The following is a 21,255-nucleotide window of genomic DNA, read 5'->3' as shown; positions in this document are numbered from 1 at the left end:
ACTCTTTGACTAATGCCCAATCCCTCCTTAGGCTATCCTTACTGTCTCGTGCCTTGGTTTCTCACTGGTCTTTCATTTTTGCTTCCTCTGCTCCATCCCTCCCTGTAAACTCCTATTATCTCCTTGACACACCACTGTGTGCTCATACATCTACTGATTTGCATAATGTAGGCGGTTATCTGTAGCACCTTCCCCCATCAGTCTGCCTGTCCAGTCTTACCGTCTGGTCTGGTCTTCTCCAGCCTTGGATATGTTTTCCTCCTGGAGGTTCCCATTTACTCCATCCTACTGCCTTTTTACTGTCACCTTCCCAGAGGTCTCTTCTCTCTGTATATCCTCCAGTACTCTCACCACCATCACCACCTTCTGTTTGTGGGGGTGTCCAATCTTCCTATGCTTTAGGCAATTCACAACTTGTACTGCTTTGTCTTTCACCTCCTCTTGCACTGGTCTCCTCCACCTTCTGTTCACTCCAACTGCCCAAGGGGCTCACTCTCTCCAACTACTTCCCAAGACTCTCTGCTCTCCACCCATTTGCCCCCTCACCCAATCAGCTCCTCTCCTCCAATCACCTCAAAGTAATCAACTCAATCCCTCCACCACGCTTCCCCTGTTCACCTGCTCTCTCGCAAACTCCCAAACATCCGGATCTTATGCTTGCTATTAAGACTCGCAAACAGTGAGTTTGTGCTGGAGAATTTAGGTGTGTGCCTACAGGAACTTGGATGTGAGATTGGGCAGTTTCCTTGATGTTCATGTCTCCAGCCCACCTTTCTTCTCCATGGACTAAGCATTCTTAGAGGCAGAACAACAACTTGGATTTTCAGACAGTGTGTGATCGGTGGGTCTGTCTGGCAATCTGCAGACCATCAGCATCTGATTTGCCTAATCCAGAGTACTAATGTATACGTGAACAGAGATTTGGGGCTTGAAAGGCCCGATGACTCAAAATAGCCATTTCAGGAGTGCAACCCCCACATTTCTGCTAGCAAAGCACACATATGGGAATCATTTAAGAAAGGTTGATCTTTCCACAGGTGGTGTTCCCAAGTCTCTGTGTTGCCCTCAAAGCCGATCCATCCTCAGACAAGCCATACTGACAACTAAGCACATGTGACAAGTCCCTGCCAAGATCATGGCCAAGGATGTGTAGAAGAGGTGATCTTCCAAGTTGCGGGTGGGGCCACCCAGCCCCCTTAATCCTTTCCCCATCCCCAGCCCTCAGAGTAGGGCAGGGCACTATCCAAGAGCCTCCCTACGATGTGGAGATGGACAAAACTGGAGTGTAATCCTTTCTAAACCAGGCTTGCTGCAGGTGGTTGTAGCAGTTGGCATGATGAATCGGCGCAAAACGTCGGGAGCCTCTTCTTAGCTGGTGATGTAACCAGTTGAACAGCTTTGAGAAAGTGATTAAAGGAGTCAATGCCAAGAGCTTTTTTTTATTATTATCGTTTTTAACACTGCGATCTAGTAAATGCCAAGTGTTTCATTCGTTTAATATGAAAATCGGATGTCACCATGTGTTGGTTGTTGGCTTGGAACAGGATAGCTCCATTAGCAAAGACACTTACAGGTTGCTCTTTTGCTCTGGTGAGATCCCAATATGGTCATGTTGTGTGCACTGGGCTCCACAATGTGTCTGGTTACTATTAACTACTAGTACAGCCTCTCTCTCCTCTGCTCAGAGTTCACTGTATGGAGGAAGTCGTTTATGCTTTCCTATTCTAGTATTGAAGCAGTGGTCTTGGTCATCAGTCAGCCAGAGACGTTTTTACACGAGGGCAAAAGGGCCACTTGCCCAGGGCCCCCACCTTGGGGAGACCCCACAAGGCTGACTGATCTAAAGTAGTGAGATTCCTTTGTTCACCAGAATTAAATAGCACACATCATGATATTTTATGGCATGGTGCTGAGACTCTAAACCTATTGCCTATCTGTTTTGTCAAGTACATTCTGCCACGATCAATTCACCATATAATGCTTTCTGTGTTCACTATGTTATATATAGTTTGTGAGTTCCTTGCGGCACAACTCCTGTAGCATTCTTTCCTTCATGTGGGAATTATGTTGATCATGTGCAATAGCCACATTTGAAATGCATATTGGTAAATTGAGTATGACAATGGTTCAGAAGGTAGCTCAGTGTGTTAAGCACTCATTGCAGAGATATGTGTTCCTATGCAAGATTAGAATAGCACATTCCTCTAAGGCTGGCTGAGCCTTTCCTATGTCTGAAGTTTATAAACCTGCCTGCATATGTACATGGTCTTGCAGCACAAAAGGTGCTATTATCAGCAATGTACCTGCACCATATAGGGGTTGCAATAAAAACAAACATGTCATCCTTACGCTGAAGGTCTAGACATTGGTTTGTTCAGATGGGATGTTGAGAAACCTAGGCCATCACCTCCAATGAGGAGCATAAAGTCCAAGAGAAGAATAAGTATTCACATTTGGAACCAAAGCATTCATGCGTGTATTCTGGCTTTGCCAGCAGACAATAGAGTGATCCTGGTCAAATCAACTAATATCTCGTAGATTACTGTACTGTCTTCTGTGAAGTTTGCCTTCTCGCATGCTGGTGGCATCATTTAGCCCATTACTTGATATTTCTTCTTTCGCAGGCCATTTGAGTGGAATGGGTGGTAGACAGAAGGGAGCTGACCAGATGGTGCGGGATTAGGGCAAGCATATTTTGAAGTCTGCTCGTTTGACACAAACGTTTTGCATTTTTGTAAAGGTCCGAGGTTTTTCTGCACGTTTATAAATGGCAATTTCACAAGCCAATGTTTTGGAAGTATGTAAAGCTTTAAAATACAAAAGACATACCCAGATGAAATCTGTTAAATCACACTGATTGGTATGCTCATACTAATATACTTCTCTTGATGATGGAAAGAATGAAGCTAGAATCATTCTGTGACATCCTTCTATAATATTTTGTTTTTAAAAATTGTCATGTTTGGTAATGTGATTGGTGTACTTTCCAAGTCAGATTTATAAAATTAGATTATTTTAGTTCATGGTAAGAACTGGTAATGAAAGGGTTCAAATGCAGAAATTGCAGAGTTAGCACACATCTCAGATTCACCCCTTAACCAGTGTGTATAATACTGGGCATCTAATTTAATCTTGTATTGCCTAGCCTCTCGAAATTGCCAGCCCTTCAGAATGATTTCCTTCTCAGGGTACGATCTTCAAAACAGCCTCGATCATGGTGTCACTAGCTATAGTGTTGCTTCCACTATAATAGTGAGCATTGATATATTGCACACCACCGTCACTTATTTTTTTGATCTCTAATGGCAACACCATTTGAAAACCAGGTCCCACGTATAATCTCAGTCAGTCTGTATACAGACACCTTCCTGGTAGCATCTAATCTGCATCAACTAACCACGCTATGGTATGTGTAGTTTTCTCCTTCCTCCCAATTGGTCTCCTCTATCCATGCTTAAGCACGTTTGCATTCTGTGAGGCAGCAAATGTGAGTTCTCCGTGTACTCTGGGTTACGTGTACCTTTTACATAGAGTCCTGCATTAATACTACAGACTGCACGCCTTCCTGGATGCTATAGATAAAAAGTCTCTTGTATCTATGATAGAATATAAGTAACCTCTTCATAGACTGATAAGGTCTGGCCTTCAAATGGTACTTGTTTATCAGCAAGAAAGAAGAGGGTAAGGATATTTAAAGGTAGTAAACATGCTTATTTTTTATGCTGTGAGGCAGCATATCAACATATGGGTTGAGATCGCGGCGGGGACAACAATATTCTTGATCACTTAATTCCTTTGGTTTGGTGGAGGGGTCCCCAAAGATGTCCGTGCTCAGGGCCCCAAAAGTGCTTAAAATGGCCCTGCAGTCAGCACTGCACTCCGTTCTGTGTTCTTTAAAATGATGATGTCAAGGGAAAGGATTTTGCAGGGTAGCATTAACAGAATCATAAAAACACTCAAAAAGTATCTAGAGAACACACAACATGACAAACTAATAATTTAGACATAACATACACGTGTTTGCTACTGCCATGCGCAGACAACATTAGATGGCTATATAATTTACTGATCTGAACTTCATCCTCACTCCCAAGCTTTTCCATACAACTAGCGTCTGTGCAAAGAAAATGTTCAGAAGAACACGTCATGGAATATCCTCCAAGATGAAAGGAACTGAGACTATGTCAGCTAAATATAAGCAGTACATGCAGTTCGGGAATCAAAAGATTCCCTAAATTGGACTTTGGCAAGCTGGTCCCACCCATTTTTATGAAATACAACAGGAGACTTTCTTTACCAGTATGACATCACTACACTGCAGCAGTTTCATCCCAGACACTGCTACCCTTTATAAGGCAAGCACCAGGTGGCCACTTACTTCACAGAACAAGAAGCCAAGTGAACCTTCTGACATTTACATGAATGAGGCTCAAGAACCACAAGGAAGTAGCAAATGCATGTCTTCACCGAGTGGAAAACTAGCACACCAATGCATCCAAGTCTTTCTTTTCCCAACAAACACTGTACACTTTAGAGGGCTCTTAAGCCACACTTCCTAAACCATGGACTGTTAAACTACTCGCAAAGCACCAGTTGCAATTAATCTCATCAATCTAGACTCCACATGCTGCATTGGTGGAGACAGGGGAGAGGGGTGTGGGGGTGGGCAGGGTGTGGTTTTATTGCCCCCCCCCCTCGGCTCAATTCTGGTGCCTGTGCACCTCCGCTTGGCTGTGCCATTATGCAGCCGCCCAGCACGGCCGTGCTCGCACACAGTCTCTCTGGTTTGGTGCTTCTGCAGCAACTCCGGCGAGCTGAGCGAGCACAGTAGCACACTCAACCTTGCGGAGTGCTGCGCTGGCAGGGGGGCGGCCCAGAAGACATTATAGCATTTAAAAATTAAGTGTTTAAAAATCATTTCCATTGCAACAGGGATAAACCATACAAAGTACATGTAAACATTCAGCACTGGGGGCTAACAATGTTATAGCACAGGGCAGTGTGAAAGTTTCTGAAAGGGCTTTATGCGTATTGCTTCTAAATAGCATGCATATTGTGAGCGGCAGTGCTGCATCTGGAAGTATCGTACTTATGAACAATATGCAATATATGTCTGAGCACCAGGTAGCAAATAATGTCAAGTCGTATCGGTTTTAGAAAGCAACACTATGCATAGAGAGCATAGAAAGACCTTTTCATGAAGAAGTTGCATAGTAAACCAGACAGGTGTGGTTTGCCAACAGCCGCACTGGCAGTCTGGCTCTGGCCAAAGCCCTCCTTGCTTTGTGTTGTGCAAAGCCGAGCGGATTGCACAATTGATCGCATTAGTGCTAATAATCCCACCTAAATTTCTGTCCCCACCCCCCCTCTCGGACCTGGGCGACTGGGCCCAGACTTTCTGGAGCCCGCTTGGGAAGGAGGGAGCAGGGGTTGGGGAAGGTGACTGGTGACCTCTACAGTTCGCAACAACTCTGGCAGATTTGCTGCTATTATGTAGCAAATTGGTATTAAGGCCTGGATTGGGTGCTGCTCACTGTGCAGTGCGTATGCACGTGCAGGGAAGACCAGAAGTCACACCTCAAGTTAATTCCAATGCTTCCTCCCAGCAAAGAGCAGCAGAGCTGCCGAAGAAGCCAGTCCAGAACTAACCAAGGTACCAAGAGCAGCAGCCCACTACTGGTACTACCACTAAGGCAAAGGGTGATGCCAGCAGAGGACTCAGGATGGCTGGCCAGGGAGACTGTCAGAGAGGAGTCGGAGACAGACTTGCCAGTCATCAGACCACGTTATCCAGCGTGACAAATTACAATATCACTGCCAGGCCCGGGCCTGGCACACCTGTCCTCCTGTCCACCTGACCCACTGTGTGTGAGTGACAATGTGCAGACTCAGAATCAGTCTTTGCTGCATAACAGGTGAAAGCGAGGGAGTCACTGGAAGAAAAATGTACATTCTATAAAGAGAGACCAGTGTACGCGTGCATGTGAGCAATTCTCTTAATTTCTTCCTTTGCATCCGCTCCCCTCAAATCAATACTAGTGGACTGCGTGTGTTCAGCGTCCACAGTTCTCCTTTTGCAAGAGTGTGTGTGTGTGAGCACAGTGAGCCACACTGAGACGGGGAAATCCTGAACTCTTCTTTGCTACTGGATTCCTCCTTATGGCATCAGCTACCTATGCAACCGACACCTCCCCTCTCTGCTGTTCTTTTCTCCCATCTCCTCTCACACAAGAACCGCGCGCACACACACACACAGTCAGCCCACAGACAGCCACAGAGTGTGAGGGAAGATGCTGACGACAGAGCCCATCATTACTCATTTCGGTCGGCTGGCCGTTGGCAAGCTGAGGTAAACTGTTCTGGCGTTTCATGCAGCATCGAACATTCGTTGCATAACATGGGGGTGACCGATGCAGTGGCAGCAGATGGACGGCGGACAGGACCGTGGAGATCGCCTGCTTGCAAATCAATGGGTGTCGGCAGCACGGCACCGTCACTCCGAGGGCAGAGCGCACCTGCCAATACTTCCAAGACTATTAGCTAACAAGGTGAAGGGCCTTTCAGAGCAGACCTTAAGATGTGGACACGTGCCCCAGCGAGGGGCAGACAATGTATCCCAGAAATGTGCTCCAAAGCAAGTCACAGATGCTATGCGGAGCCATTTCACCAGCGAATGTTCCTCTTTTCCAAAAGTCTTTTCACTGATAGAAATGTGTTAAAAGCCCCGTTTTCCTTCTCTCTCTCTCTCTATCTTCCTTCCTCCACGTCCTCACATTCCTTCCTTAACTGCCCTCCCTCCATTCCTTAATTCCATCCTTCTTTACCTCTCACCCTTCAACCCTCGCTCTATCCTTATTCCTTCTTACTTCCCCATCCCTCTCTTTATTCGAATTACTCCCAACCTTCACGTTTCCTGCTCCAGTCCATCGCTCCTACCTGGTCTTCTTTCCCTGCCATCTTTATTGATGTCTGGCCCATCCTTACTTAGGTGGTTGCTTTTTTCCTATTACCCTTACATTTTACCCCTGCTGCCCAAATCTTCCTCTTTCACTGTGGAGTCTATATGAAGTTGTTTGAATTTCAACTTTATTATCACGTTATCCTATTTAATGTTTCGCTTCTAACTCTTTATTCATATTTATTGACTCTTAATTCAGTTCTCCCTTTAATGATTAATCAGTGACTCACGAGTGCCCTTCTGTATGCGCTATATAGCATAGCGGTGATTTGATAAAGCACCACAGGTGTCTGCTGCATTCTCTAAAACAATCTCCGATCCATCATTCATGTTCACTCTTGGAGAGCAAACTAGTTAAGATGATTGTTTGTGGTGGCACTAACATCCACACTCTGCTTGGTAAGTCTGCCTCTGTGCCCCCACATGTAATGCTGCAATGTGTGGGGGGAATATGCTTTGTTACACAGTCTGCGTTCCTACGTGTGAGGGGGCTGCTACTAGGTGCTTTAATAGCATTGTGTTCCGTTTCTTTGACTGCATTTTAGTTCCGCATCCCATCCCAGTCCTAACCCTTTTGATTGCACGAGGCATTCTGCTCTGTCCTACATTGTTCCTAGGTGTCAGCTATGTTACAAGAATATTGCATTGGTTGCTAGTTAAAGAATGTTGGTTGAAATCGATCTTTTTGCCTTGATGAATTTAATATAGCATTGCCAGAATTCAAATGTAATATGAACTGAGCTTTCATGCTGCCCACTCCTTTTCTTATGAGAACAGGTTTGGTATGTGAAATATAGTAGGTTTGGATTCTAGTGTTGATATGTTTTTAATATATATGTATTAATAGCTTGTAAAAAAAAAAGACCTGTATATTCCACCTTTAATATTAAGAAAAGCATACAGCTACATTAGCACACTGCGCAGGAATAAAAAAAAAGCAGCAACATAATCATTAAAGGAACAGTTTTCATTTTTAATTGCAAAACAAATACTGCTGCAATCAGCCAACAGGCATAATCCACAATATTCAATCATGCCTCACCATGAACAGTTCCTTGATACCCGCAAAAGGTAGTGAAATGGTAGTGACGCTACCCGACAGGTACACCCTTAGAACTTCATACCCCCCCTCCCCGGCCCCCAACCCTTGGCACCAAAACCTGGCTCTGCCACTGACATACCCAAGCATGCAGACAAGCCCACAGGGCTACTAAGTCATACAAATGGCTGGTAAGTTTGTAGGGACTTGTTCTCCAATTACATTTTAAATGATACATCTCAATTGCAGTCAATGCATCTTCCACTGAGGAATACAATACTAAATCAGAACCAAGTTGATTTTACAGACACGCTGCGCACACACACAAGAAAAATTACAGTTGGTATATGTTTATTTCCCAAGAAGGTAGCCTGACACGTGTTTCGAGCACTTGCTCTTCTACTGAGGCTGAGTAGTGGGAAGTGTTTAATAATAACACAATAGATGTGGTAAGCAACAAAAGATAGAAGGATCGTGGGCTCCACTTAAGATGCAGTTGCAGGGTCAATTGAAAGCGTAATCGCGTGAAACAGCGTCTCGGCTGTAACAGTGAACAGGAGGCTCCTGTGTTATTATTGTGTATCCTGTGTACATCTATTGTGTTATTATTAAAGACTTCCCATTACTCAGCCTCTGTAGAAGAGCAAGTGCTCGAAACACGTGTCAGGCTACCTTCTTGGGAAATAAACATATACCAACTGTAATTTATCTAGTGTGTGCACGCAGTGTGTCTGTAAAATCAACTTGGTTCTGTCTTACTGGTGGAGGACTTGGCAAGTGCCCACATCCACACTCACCCGCAGCGCTCCTCACACCACTCTTCATAATTCAGGTCCTTGCGCTGAGTCTCGCCGTCCTTGTTTGCCAACCTCGTTTACTCAATACTAAATCAGCCCTACCAGGATGTACACCTGTGAGCTGAATGCTACACACAGAACTCAATATCTGGCATTTGACCAATCCAGCTGCTGTAACTCCCTCAACCCCAGGAGGTTTTTGCAATAGCTGCAAATGGGTGGAGTGAGGATGGAGGTAAATACGTAATCTGACATATGTTCATATGATACCATAGTATACACCAGACAAAATTGAAGCAATCTTACAGTGCCTTCAGATGCTAAGGCTACTGACCCCTGCCTATTTCAAATTATGAGAAAGGCGGCCAGGGTATGACATTTGTTTCAGTCTTCTGTCCTCAACACCCATTTGAAGACGTCTAATCTGTATCGTTTTTATTTACTTGATGGACTGTTCCTTAAGATTTAATCAATGTTTTCCATGTAGGTTATGTGGGAACAGTGAATTATGTAGGACAGCTTCTGTCACATCATAACAGGGTTTCCCACCTTCGAGAATCTTAAGTGCAACCCTGCAGCATGCATCTTCCACCAACAAGTTCGGAGAATCTGTTAAACGAAGGACTTGCACAAAAACACACATTCTTCATGGCATTAAAAGGCAAAGAGAAACTGAATTGCAGTCCTCCTCTAATCTGGTGGGATAGTTTTCACAGCTGTTACAGGGTAAGTGGTTTCCACACAGTCCACAAATATCCTAAAGCCTCAATCCCAGAGGGATTCATTTTTGACATATAGCAGCATGCCCTGGGGAGAATAGTTAGAGGTCTTGTGGAGACAGTAGAGCACACCTCTCTTGACAAAACCAGGGATTGTAGTCCCTGTCGCAAACATCTGTGTAACTTTTTTTTGCCACGATGGGCAAAATTCCAAGCAGGGTCCACTCAGTACAGCACCTGATCAAATGAAGTTTGAGAGGACGCTCAGCCTGCCAACCAACTAACATACTAAGGAAGGTGAAGTGAGTGCCTTGGGTTCCAGATCACAGGCCGCTCTTTCTCTAAACCAAAAGGTTAGTTCCCTCCGTAACCCTTAGCACTTTGCAGTAATTAGTGGAGGCTCCAGACTTCCCCTAAATTCATTCATCTATTCCCTGATCCTTGTTGCATGCAGTGCACTTTGTACCTAACAGAGAAAAACAGACAAAACACAGACAGTGACAGCACTTGACAGCAGCAAAGTGAAAAAGTGAAATGGCAGTTGTCTGCAGAAGCCAGTGATAGGAGTGTGGGGAGAGCACTAGCTTGTTTTGTCTTATCCTGCTTTTCTATGATTTTTAAGGCTTTGGTATCCATTTAGCACCCACTGCGATCCCCAGTGGGATTTGCTACCATGCATCCCACAGTAATGTTACCCTTATGTATATACTACTGGAAATTTGACTAACTGTGGTTTTGCTACTTGGTGCCCCACTGTTACTTTGCCCTGCTGGTATTTTGCTAACTGGCGTTCCACTGTGACCTCGCACCCTGGTGCCCAATGCAATGAATGCCCTACTGTCATTTTGCTCCCCAGTGTCTAATGCAATTCCGGTTACTTGCTCCAAGATATTGCAACTTGACCTCGTAGCATGCAGAGGTGTCCCTAGAAACGCACCATAGCTATGGAATCACTATGCTGAAATCTTCTCTGGCACTATTATCACCCACTGTCTACTTGGTAACCACTGCTACATGGGCCCTCGGTTTTCACTTTCCCCCACTCTCACCCTAGACTAGTCACGCAACACTGTCCACTGCCAGATATACCAACCCGCACCAGGGGTGGTGCAGGACATTGCACAAGTACCTTACTCGGAGGGCACCAAGACATCACCTTGGCCACAAAGGATGGATGCACCATGCCGCCCCCACCCCCGGTCCTCCACTAACATTTTCAGCCTCTGCGCTCAAACATGCTATAAGCATACCAACTAAGCCCGTCACAAACTTCAATTGAACAACCCAGCCACACAAACGCACACTTCTACAATCAACTTGCATATCAATGCCCACAAATGCATTCTAACACCAGGGGTGCACAAGGCCCCCCTCGACACAACTCCCCTCTATTCTCCCAACACGGAACACTTAGGGACAGACCTGCATGCAGAGCTCAGGGTGCTTCCAGTCTGCACACATCAACACAACAGCAAAGCTAGTCTTGCATTTTCTCTCTCCCCACTAAACTAACATGTTTGCCCTCTTACAGATCCACCAGAGCACTTGAAACATAGGCAAATGGCAGCAGTACACTCTATATATCACAGTAACATAAGATACCATTATCAAACATCTGATAGAAAGTAGCTTTTTGTGACTATGTACTTACTCAAAAAGAACAACAGCAAAAGACTGGACAAGCCGATAGAAGGTCTGTTCAGAGACGCATTTCGAGTTGCAGCGCTATGTAGAAAGGGAAAAAAAAGTCTGTATTGATCAATGCTCATCTGTAAATGCTGTTTTTTAATTACAGTATTTTCAGTCATAACCTACCTATTCCACGATATACTCTTTCAAAAGTGCAACAAGCGGTTAAACTGACAACAGAGCCACCCACCATCAGAAATACACTTAAAGTATAATAAGGTAGAATCGCATCAATGAGGGATGATTAAAAAAATACTAATTATACAAAACCCAAAGTGGAAGCGTAGAGGTAAATGAGGGAGGTTAGAAGGGAGGGTGGGAGTATAACATATTGAAAAATACCCTTGCAGAATATCAACCCCATCTAAATTCTATGCTCTAAACTCAAAGCCATGTGACCATGTTGAAGAAAAGAACGTGCATTTGGCTTCCTGGCTTCCTGATTTCCAGGTCAGATTCGTAAACACTTTACTGAATCACATGACCTTAGGATTAGAGAAAAAGAACTCCCTTCCCATTACATATTTTTGTAACATTTCCCCAGGAAAGTGCAGAAAAAACGGTTGCATTTTGAATAGAAGTTTTAATGAAATCACTGCTAATTTTTATCTGAGGCTCCATCCATTGTTATATTTTGCCACCTCGTTATTTTCTGTTACTTTTGTGTTAATTTTTACAGCATCGGTTTTGTTCAATTGTCTTTTTCGTGTTAAAATAACCATTACTGTTTGCTAACTCAATGGTGCCTGTTCGGTCCAACATGGTGGGATGAATTGACCTTAAACTTGTGACCTTGGACCTACCATGCACATAGCAAGATAAACGAGAAGCTCCATCTGCGCTAAAGGTATGACTAAACGCACCACTTCGGTGGACAACTGCCGCAGGCACGGCTATCCATCCACACACTTTAGAATGCAGCTACGACTACAACTAATTTGGTCTAGCTGCACACGTAATGGCTTCGCCCCTTACACCAGACTTGCCTGAACACCTCTGCCATTAGAATTCAGCAACCAAACTTGCCTCAACACCTCTGCCATTAGAATTCAGCGACAACCTAGGACAATGTTAGGTCTAGTTAGTCACATATCAAGTCTCTGCACTAGTGCTCTGTCATGGCCTCCCTCAGTACCCATCCACATGCCTGAACTCTTGGGTTGCTTACTGGAGCCTAGCCAGCTCACTAAATTTCTAATATTGGCCAAATGCACAAAAGCCTTTGTGAATTTTCCCATGCCTGGACTTTGGGCCCGGAGGTTGTTCCTACGAGAAAGCGCTTTGAGGCTATACAAATGCCCTCCTCGAAGGCCTCTCGTCGTCCACTTTGTGCCCCTGAGAAGGGTCCTATACATGCTGGCACGCCTCATCAAGGGTCTATGCAAATACGACCACATTACCATGGCCCTCATCGACCTTCACTGGCTCCCAATCACCCACGAATCACCTTCAAGTCACCCAGCTACCTCGTGGAGAAACTCAGCATCTCTAGCAGACCGCGCACCACCAGAAGCCATGACACGTGCAGATTTGAAATCTGCTTTTGCAAAAAGAGGACCAGAAAACAAGCCTTCTCTGCCTATGCCCCAAGACTATGGAACCTCCTCCCAGTCAGCATCAGGCTCGCCCCCACGCTCGTAAAATTCAGAAAATAACTCAAGACCCACCTCTTCAAGCAATCTCTCCTCAACAACTAGTCCATCATGTTGTCCCCCCGTGCCACCTACCCACTAGACGCCGTCCACCCCTCTCATCCCTGCCACCCTGTACCGCAGTACCCCTCCCACTGTGCCCCTCTGTTTTCTAACCCCCGGATGTATATCTGTTCCGTTACCTCTGGAAAGCGCTCCGTTATGCATCTGTACTGTTTTATACCTCTGTAAAGCGCTCCATTGCTTCTCGAAGCTAGGTTCGCGCTCAACAAATACAATAATAATACAAATGGGTAAAGGCGCTATATAAATGTCAATTACTACTACTACCTCCAAGGCAGAGGCCAATGTTTGCAAGTATGCCTTTACCGCGTTGTCCATCTTCCTTCTACTAGTCCTTACTCCTGGGTGAAAGATGTCAAGTTGCAATCTATTGAGCAGGCATAAATGTCAGTTGTCTATGCCATGAATGCCAGTTCTCCAAACGCAGATAGTACAACATTCCCTCATAAACAAGAGCAAATTATCACTCCCAATGGCTAGTAGCGGGTGCAAACGTAGAGGACCCTTACTCAATTAAACCTCCAGCCACCCGTGAGAGGCAGTATGGGGCAGTAACAAAAACCTTTTGTTTATGGCCATTTTAGCCCACCTGTTCCTTTCCCAATCTCCAAGGAGGCAGGCTTTATGTAGTTGATGCAGAGTACAAAGGGGTAAGTGTAGCTGCAGGCAGGCATTTAATCTTGTATGCATTTCTTTTTCTTTGGGAACAGAACACTGGAGGACTTGTGGTCTCCTTTGAGGCAGGCTAGTTTTTGATAGGGCAGCTTCAGCCAACCATCTCGATCGGCATAGCAAGGGCCAGCTCTCAACACCGACCACAGCAAGACTTCTGACAACAGAGCTACGTACCTAATTAGCATAATGAGATATTGTAAGGTGGCCATTAGGTAGGAAGAGGCGGGATGGAGGCAGGGCTTCCCTTGCAGCCAGAGAGAAATGTTAAATCTCCAGTGCGCACCAGTCAATCAAGGGGTTCCATGTAATAATGTCGCCACAAAAATCTCGCCATGCAGAAATATCGCCGAAAAATTGCCGTTTTTTGTGGCGACATTATTGCATGGAACATGCGGGGGACACCCCCGCAATCCCCAAATTTCTTTATTATTTTTTTTTTTTTTACTTTTTTAGTTTTGCCCCTGTCCCCATATATATGGTCACCCATATAATATCGCCACGACCTTTTCCCGGCGATATTATTTACGACGACCATTTATATGGGGATAATATTACCTGATACCAATCAAGGGAGAAAAAGCAGATCGATTCTCCAGATGTTGAGAATACTTAAATGAGGTTGTAGACTTCATGGTGATTTAAGGCTTCATTCACTCTGCTACTGTGTCACGATAGATGTGGAAAGCTAATCACATGAAGAGGGTGTGACAAAGTGTGATTAGTGGAACCAGTTTTGGGGTACAGGACAACTCTGGGGAACAGTAATGCCAATCAGTGAGGAGGAGAAATTACTTACCGGTAATGTTCTTTCTATGGATTTTTCTCCCGCAGATTCCTCATCAGATAGCTAGCCTTCCGGCATCAGCTGCTCGGAAATGTTTGACAGGGGGGTGCAGTACGACTCGATATTGACCATCAACTCTTGACTCGACCGTGCCACTTCTCGATTCTGGACATGGCTACAGCTTTATATATATACACACAACCTCACTACACCCACATACCTCAGTTTCCCACTTTTTCTCCCCTGAGCTCAGCAGCCGCGGAGGACTAATCTATAGGATTCGTCTTAAAAACAGCCCCAAAACTTTTTTGTGGGGAACAGAACCGTACTGAGAGCAACTGGCTGACAGTACTCAGACAAGGTGGCACCAAATCGTGCATAACGCCTAATCATCTAACCTCATCCCATTAGACGAGAACCACCAGATAATGGCAGCAGACCATCTCCAGGAGAAGAATCCATAGAAAGAACATTACTGGTAAGAAATGTCTCCTTCAATGGATTGCATTCTCCTGCAGATTCCTCATCAGATAGACTCCCAAAGCAGTACAGATTGCAGAGGTGGGATGATAGCCCTCAGACAAGGAAGCTCTGCAACACAGATCTATCAAATTGAGCATCTGAACCAGGTGCCACATCTAAGCAGTAATGCTTCGTGAACGTGTGTGGCTGCCCGGCATATTTCTTTCACTGGCACACCCCTTTGCAAAGTGGAAGATTCTGCCACACCCTAGCAGACTATGCCCTAATGCCTGGTGGCAGATCCTTTCCTGCTCTCTGATAACACTATGTTTCAGAGAATTATTCAGCAAGAGATTGTATGTTTGGACACAGCCAAACCTTTCTTGGCTCAGAGAAAGCCACAAAGAGCTTGTTCTGCCTTCCTAGCTACGTAGAAGCTGAGAGCCCTCTTGGGGTTCAGCCTGTGTAGCCTTTCCTTAGAGGGATATGGAGGAGGATAGATATTTGGCAAATCAATGCTCTGAGATGCATGAAATTCAGAAACCACTTTTGGCAGAAATGTAGGCCGCACCTAGAGAGAAGTCTTTTTCCTTGAAAAATCACAGGAAGGGAGGCTTGCACAATAGAGCCTGAAGTGCTCTGACACGTCTCACTGACGCAATTGCAACCAGGAAAGCCATTTTCAGGGTAAGTAGCCTGATAGGATATGAATGCATAGGCTCAAACAGAGCTGCCATAAAAAAATGTCAAAACCAAATTTAGGTCCAAATCTGGAACCAAAAACAGAGTAGGCGGGAACCTATTAACAAGGCATTTCAAGAATTGGTTAATTACCGGGACCGTTAAGAAGGCTCCCAGTCCGCGCTCCTCCTTCTGGTTCCCCATGTTAAACACACTCAAACGGGAGGCCGCACTTTTTCGGTGGCTGCAGCCAAAACATGGAACCTACTTCCTTGGGCTCTCCGTGCCACCGCCAACCATCTGGCCTTCAGATGTGCACTGAAGACTCTTCTCTTCTAGCTCTCCTTGATCTCTTCTCTCCTTCTATCCCCTAGCTCCAAGATGCCTTTTGGCGTACGCTGCGCTCTACAAAAACATAACAAGGACCCTTGATCCAGCGAACTCTTGAACACAAAGCCACCAAGTAGTCCTTGGCTGTGCCTATCTGATGGCCTGCAGAAGCAAGTGACAAAAGGAATTCTGTACTGGTGGGACAAGAAATGGGGTCTATCCTGCATTCCCTAGACGACGCCTCACATTTTTCCTCACCTGCAAGCGTACAAAGATCTCGTAGAAGGTCTGCATGCAGCCAGTAAAACCTCAGGTACCTCTTCTGAGAGGTTCCATCATACCTCATTCTCTCAAGAGCCACGCATGTAGATTGAAGGAGTCCGGGTTTGGGTGGAGCACCCGACCTTCCGGCTGGGATAGGAGGTCCGGTCGCCGAAGCAACCAGAGAGTTGGGCAGATGGTAAAGTCCAGGAGTTCCAAGTACCATGTTCTCCTGACCCAGTCCAAGCCAATGAAGATCATGGTGACTCAACCTCCTGAGAACCCACAGTGTGACGGGTATCGGAAGAAATGCATAGTGTTGCCGAAGACTCACTCCACCGGGAATGCATCTCCCCTAGCGCAATTCCCTTGAGCAAAGCTGTCTGCACTTTGCGTTGGCCCTCGTGGCAAACAGATCCACTGTGAGGGTTTGCCACTGGGCCAAGATCTCTGAGAACACTTCCCACTCATGAGAGACCATGCTCTGCCTGCTCAGAGTGTCCTCCAGTCCATTCTCCGCCCCGCTAGATGGACAGCCGAAGTGGAAATCTGGTTATCCAGTAACCAGAACCATACATGCAGCTCCTGTCTGCATAGGGACATGGTCCATACAACCCCTGATTGTTGAGGTAGTGCATGGCCACCATATTGTCAGTCAGCACAAGGACCGGTTTCCCCTTGAGGAAAGATGCAAAGGCCATCATGGCCAACCTGATTACCCACAACTCCAGCCTGTTGATATGCTACCTGCATTCCAATGGCGACCAATTCCCCCTCATCTGTCAATCCCAGCAGTGAGCACCCCCAAACCTTCAGGGACGCATCCGTGACCACCTGGGCTTGAGGCCACAGTGGCCAAAAGGAGTTCCCCCGCCCTCATGTTCTCTGTTGGCCCACCAAGAAAGGTTGTTGGTCACCAACCTCATCACCTTGAAAATGTCCTTCATAGCATTGATGTATTGGGACCAGTGAATTTTCAGCAGCAGCTGCTGAGATCACATCCAGAGTCTGGCCTCTGGCACCAGACAAATGCAGGAAGAAATTAGACCTAGCAGCGGGTAGGCTGTCGTGTCTCTGGAAAAGCTTAACCATTTGCCTGACACTCATGACTTTCTTCAGGGCGAAAAGCCTACCCCACCCTAGTGTTCATGGCTGCTCCGATGAATTGGAAATTCTGCGTTGGTGTTACGTGGGACTTCTGGAAATTCAGGGAGAAGCCCAAACCGTGAAGCTGAGAGCAGGTTTTCTCAAGCTGAGCAGATACCTGCTCCGGAAACCTTCCCTGGATCAGCCTGTCGTCCAGGTATGGGAACATGTGAAAACCCGGACCTCCTGAAGTGCACCGCCACCACTGCCATTAGCTTGGTGAAAACCCTGGGCACATAGGTTAAGCCAAAGGGAGCACCTTAACTTTATATTGAGTGTCCCCAATGACAAATCTCGGGGACAGTCTGTGCCTCCGATGGACTGAAGGGAGCAGTGTTGGAGTCTAAAGGATATGGGATTACAACAAGGACCTTGAAGAGTCTGCTTCCAAGATAATGGGGGTAATTCATAGAATTCAGCGCACAAGTGGCGCACGCGGCTGGCGCACAGTGTGCGCGTGCGACAGTCTGGGCCAGCCACGTGCGCCAAAATCCATTTCCGCGCACAGCGTGTACATGGATTTTAACATCCATTACCAGCCGTGGCGCAGAGTGGCGCAGCAACCCTGCAGCAGCGCCAGTTACGCCCCCAACCCCTCCCTGTGCGCCATGCACAGCACAAATCCCGTACAAAGCGCACAGGCCAGTGGACCAGCATACAGGCCCCCAACCACGAAAACGCCTGTAAAACTCCCTGCGCACCCCTCCGAATACACGTACATCCCTGCACGTGGAGTTTCACATGAGATTGGCCCTGTGCGAGCGGGGTACGTGTATTACTGGGGTACGCGGGAAGTTTCACACGCGATTGGCCCTGTGCGAGTGGGGTACGTGTATTACAGGGGTACGCGGGAAGTTTCACACGTGAATTGGCAGCGTGGGTCCTCCCAGGTGTGCCCTCTACCCCCTCCACGGCCCCTGCAGGCAGCCCACACCACAGGGGACTACCCTAGCCAGCCCACATGTCACCTTGCTCTAGTGATCACCAACTCATGTCCCCCAGCACCCCCCCCCCCCCCCCCCCCCCATCAGTGAGGGTCACCTGCCAGCAGGGCCTGACTCGGGGGCCCCCACCACCCCCACCTCCCATCAGTGAGGGTCAGGGCCCGACTCATGTCCCCCAGCACCCCCCACCCTCCCCCCATCAGTGAGGGTCACCTGCCAGCAGGGCCCGACTCAGGGCCCCCAGCACCCCCACCTCCCACCATCAGTGAGGGTCAGGGCCCGACTCATGTCCCCCAGCACCCCCCCCCCCATCAGTGAGGGTCACCTGCCAGCAGGGCCCGACTCAGGTCCCCCAGAACCCCCACCCCCCTCCCATCAGTAAGGGTCAGGGCCCGACTCAGGGCCCCCAGCACCCCCACCTCCCATCGGTGAGGGTCAGGGCCCGACTCATGTCCCCCACAACCCCCACCCCGCCCTATCAGTGAGGGTCACCTGCCAGCAGGGCCCGACTCATGTCCCCCCCGCCCCCACGTCATGACGATCCTCAATCATGGGCCTTATGGCTACCCACATCTCAACCCATGCCACCCCAGTCCAAACACACAACCAGGTATCACATCCACCCCACAATGTAAAACCTATCACATGACACATCACAAATGGCAAGTATGCACATCAACAGTTCTTTTACACCCACACAATGCGTGCATGAGATTGAGAAAACACACATCCTGACATGCATGTAACCAAAGAGAAAATACCACACATTGAAGTAGGAAATGAAAATTTATTAAAAACAAAAGCAAGGGAATGAAAAGAAACACACAAGAATGGAAATGATGAAGAAAAAGCTGCATGTCCAAAATATATATAACAAAATGAGTGAACGCAGAATCAAAATCAATCCAAATGCGCATGGGTCCAAAGTGAGGGTCCGGCAAAACAAATCCAAAGTGATAAACCAAGACAAAACCATTGATCCATGGGAAAAAAAATGCAAAATAAAAAGTGAAATCCAGTGTTGAACTATTTACAAAGTACAAATCCAGGGTCCATGAGCCCAACCTTTCAGCTGAAAACTAGAAAAAACCCTACCTAATGAAGAACTATATACAAAAACGCGGGGTATTGTCCAAGAGCCCCAAAATAAATAATAACACAAAGGAAACCTAATACTATCTAACTATATACAATGGCAGCGGGCAAGTCCTGCGGCTCACTCTGTGATGTCCCGGGCCGAACTCCATGTCGATGTCCCGGAGGCGGGACTCTGCCCTGGCCCCGAGGTCTCGCAGGGATGCACTCATGGCCTGTTCCAACTCCCTGCGAGTAGCCTCAAGGCACTCTGCCCGCCTCAACGCCCGACGCATGGAGAACTCCGCCCTGACCATGGTGAGCCGCACCTCTTCCGCCCGCCGCCACTCCGCATCTATACGCTGGCCCAACCGCAGCCACATGGAAGACACACCCATTCCAGGGTCCTCCTGCCCTCTGCCCGATGCCTGCCCCTCTGATGTCGATGGCCCCGAGCCATCATTGCTCCCACCTAGAGCCTGCTGCTGCTGCTGTCCATGTGCCCTGTCCGATGATGCCTGCACATCCTCCATCTACTGGTCTCCAGTTGTTGGGGTGTCCACCCCTGCTGGACCGCCGACTCCAGACTGTGGCAGGGATGGGATCTCCACCAAGCTGGTGTTGGTCAGGCCAGGTCCACAAGGGGCCCTGGTGGAATCTGGGACAGAAGACGGCAGGGAGAAAGACTGGCGCATAGTCTCCACAGAGAAGGAGAGGTCAGCCACAGTGCGCGACACATGTAGGAACCCACCAACCAGGGCCCCTCCCAACAGTGCCACGTCGCGACGCTGCTCTTTGTGATGGCGTGCATTCTCCGCCCAGGAAGCACGCACATCATCACGAATGTCACGCGTGCGCAACGCGACACCAACCACGACAGAGCCCATACAGTCGTGGGACCCCCTCATCCGCAGGTAGTGGAGAGGCAGATGACGTGGCACTCTCCCCTACCTGCGGACGGGCCTGGGATGGGGCATCCCTGCTGGTGCATGGTGGTGCAGTCACAGGGTCAAGGACAGCGACATTCACAGGCCCCTCCGCGGTGACCTGTGCTGCCTCCTGACCCTGGACTGCACCACTTGCACCAGTGGTACTACCCCCACCAGGCCCCATGTGCGGCTCAGTAGCAGGCTCCTCCTCTGTGGAGACCACCAACCTGGATGTCTCCACACCGTCTTCCGCCATTGCAAGCCCCTGTGGGGGCTCACCCGGCCCTTCCGCTACAGCCGTAGTGGCAGACGCGGCACCTGGTGTTACGCTCACCTGGCTCCCACAGAGGCGTCAATCTGAACTGGACAGCTGCGGTCTCCGCCAATGTGACGCGTAGGGCCAAGATGACGGACAGGACTGGCCCACCTAGCTTCGTTTGCTTGGCCCGTAGGAATATTCTTCTGCAAATGGAGAAAGGGAATTAACCACCCGTGGAGTTGAGTGTAAATCCCTCCACCCCTGCTGTTCTCCCCACGGATCACCTTTGATGTCCCCTCTTATAGTCTCACCTGATGGTTTGAAAAGATGAGCTCTCCATCCTGCATTGAGCGCAGGGGCACGTTGATAACCAGTTGCTTCACTGGCTCGAAGGAATTGGTGAGTTCCAGAACAATATTGACTCCGAAAAGTATGTAGTTCGTAACAGTTCAAATGCCTGACTTTCACTCTTGTCCGATTCCTTGCAGATTGCAGCTTGACCCTAGTAAAGAGTTCCTCGTGGCAACCGGTAATATTCTGGTAAGGATTTGTATTTCCAACACAGTTCGATAAATAATGTCAATATGTAACCTGTTGCTTTCTCCCTTATTCATCAGCTGAAAGAAAGTATGAAGTCTCGGGGAATAATACCTCCGGCGGTAAAATCAGATAAGTCTATTGTGGTGAGGAGGGTTCCCCTTGATAGTCCCTTTGTTTCACCTTGCTGTCCTTTTGTTTCCCCCTTAGGGGCCGGGGTTCGGGGAAGATGCTGTGGAAGCTGCGCTGACCCGTG

The 21,255-nt window shown here is 47.6% G+C and overlaps 1 protein-coding gene across 2 annotated transcripts in view; it reads right to left on the bottom strand.

Annotated features, from left to right (window-relative positions):
- The window catches only part of KIAA0513 (KIAA0513 ortholog), a 1,246,509-nt gene that overhangs the window by 455,510 nt on the left and 769,744 nt on the right, over window positions 1–21,255 (bottom strand). For both annotated transcript variants that reach the window (XM_069636198.1, XM_069636197.1), the window contains one exon: window positions 11,165–11,238. In XM_069636198.1, coding sequence (XP_069492299.1) covers window positions 11,165–11,238 — 74 coding nt within the window. The remainder of the gene's footprint in view (window positions 1–11,164; window positions 11,239–21,255) is intronic.

The sequence above is a fragment of the Ambystoma mexicanum genome, chromosome 1q (genome assembly GCF_040938575.1).
Source record: "Ambystoma mexicanum isolate Mex_15411 chromosome 1q, UKY_AmexF1_1, whole genome shotgun sequence".
NCBI classification, from domain to species: Eukaryota; Metazoa; Chordata; class Amphibia; order Caudata; family Ambystomatidae; genus Ambystoma; species Ambystoma mexicanum.
This window is presented reverse-complemented; position numbering and strand designations above follow the sequence as displayed.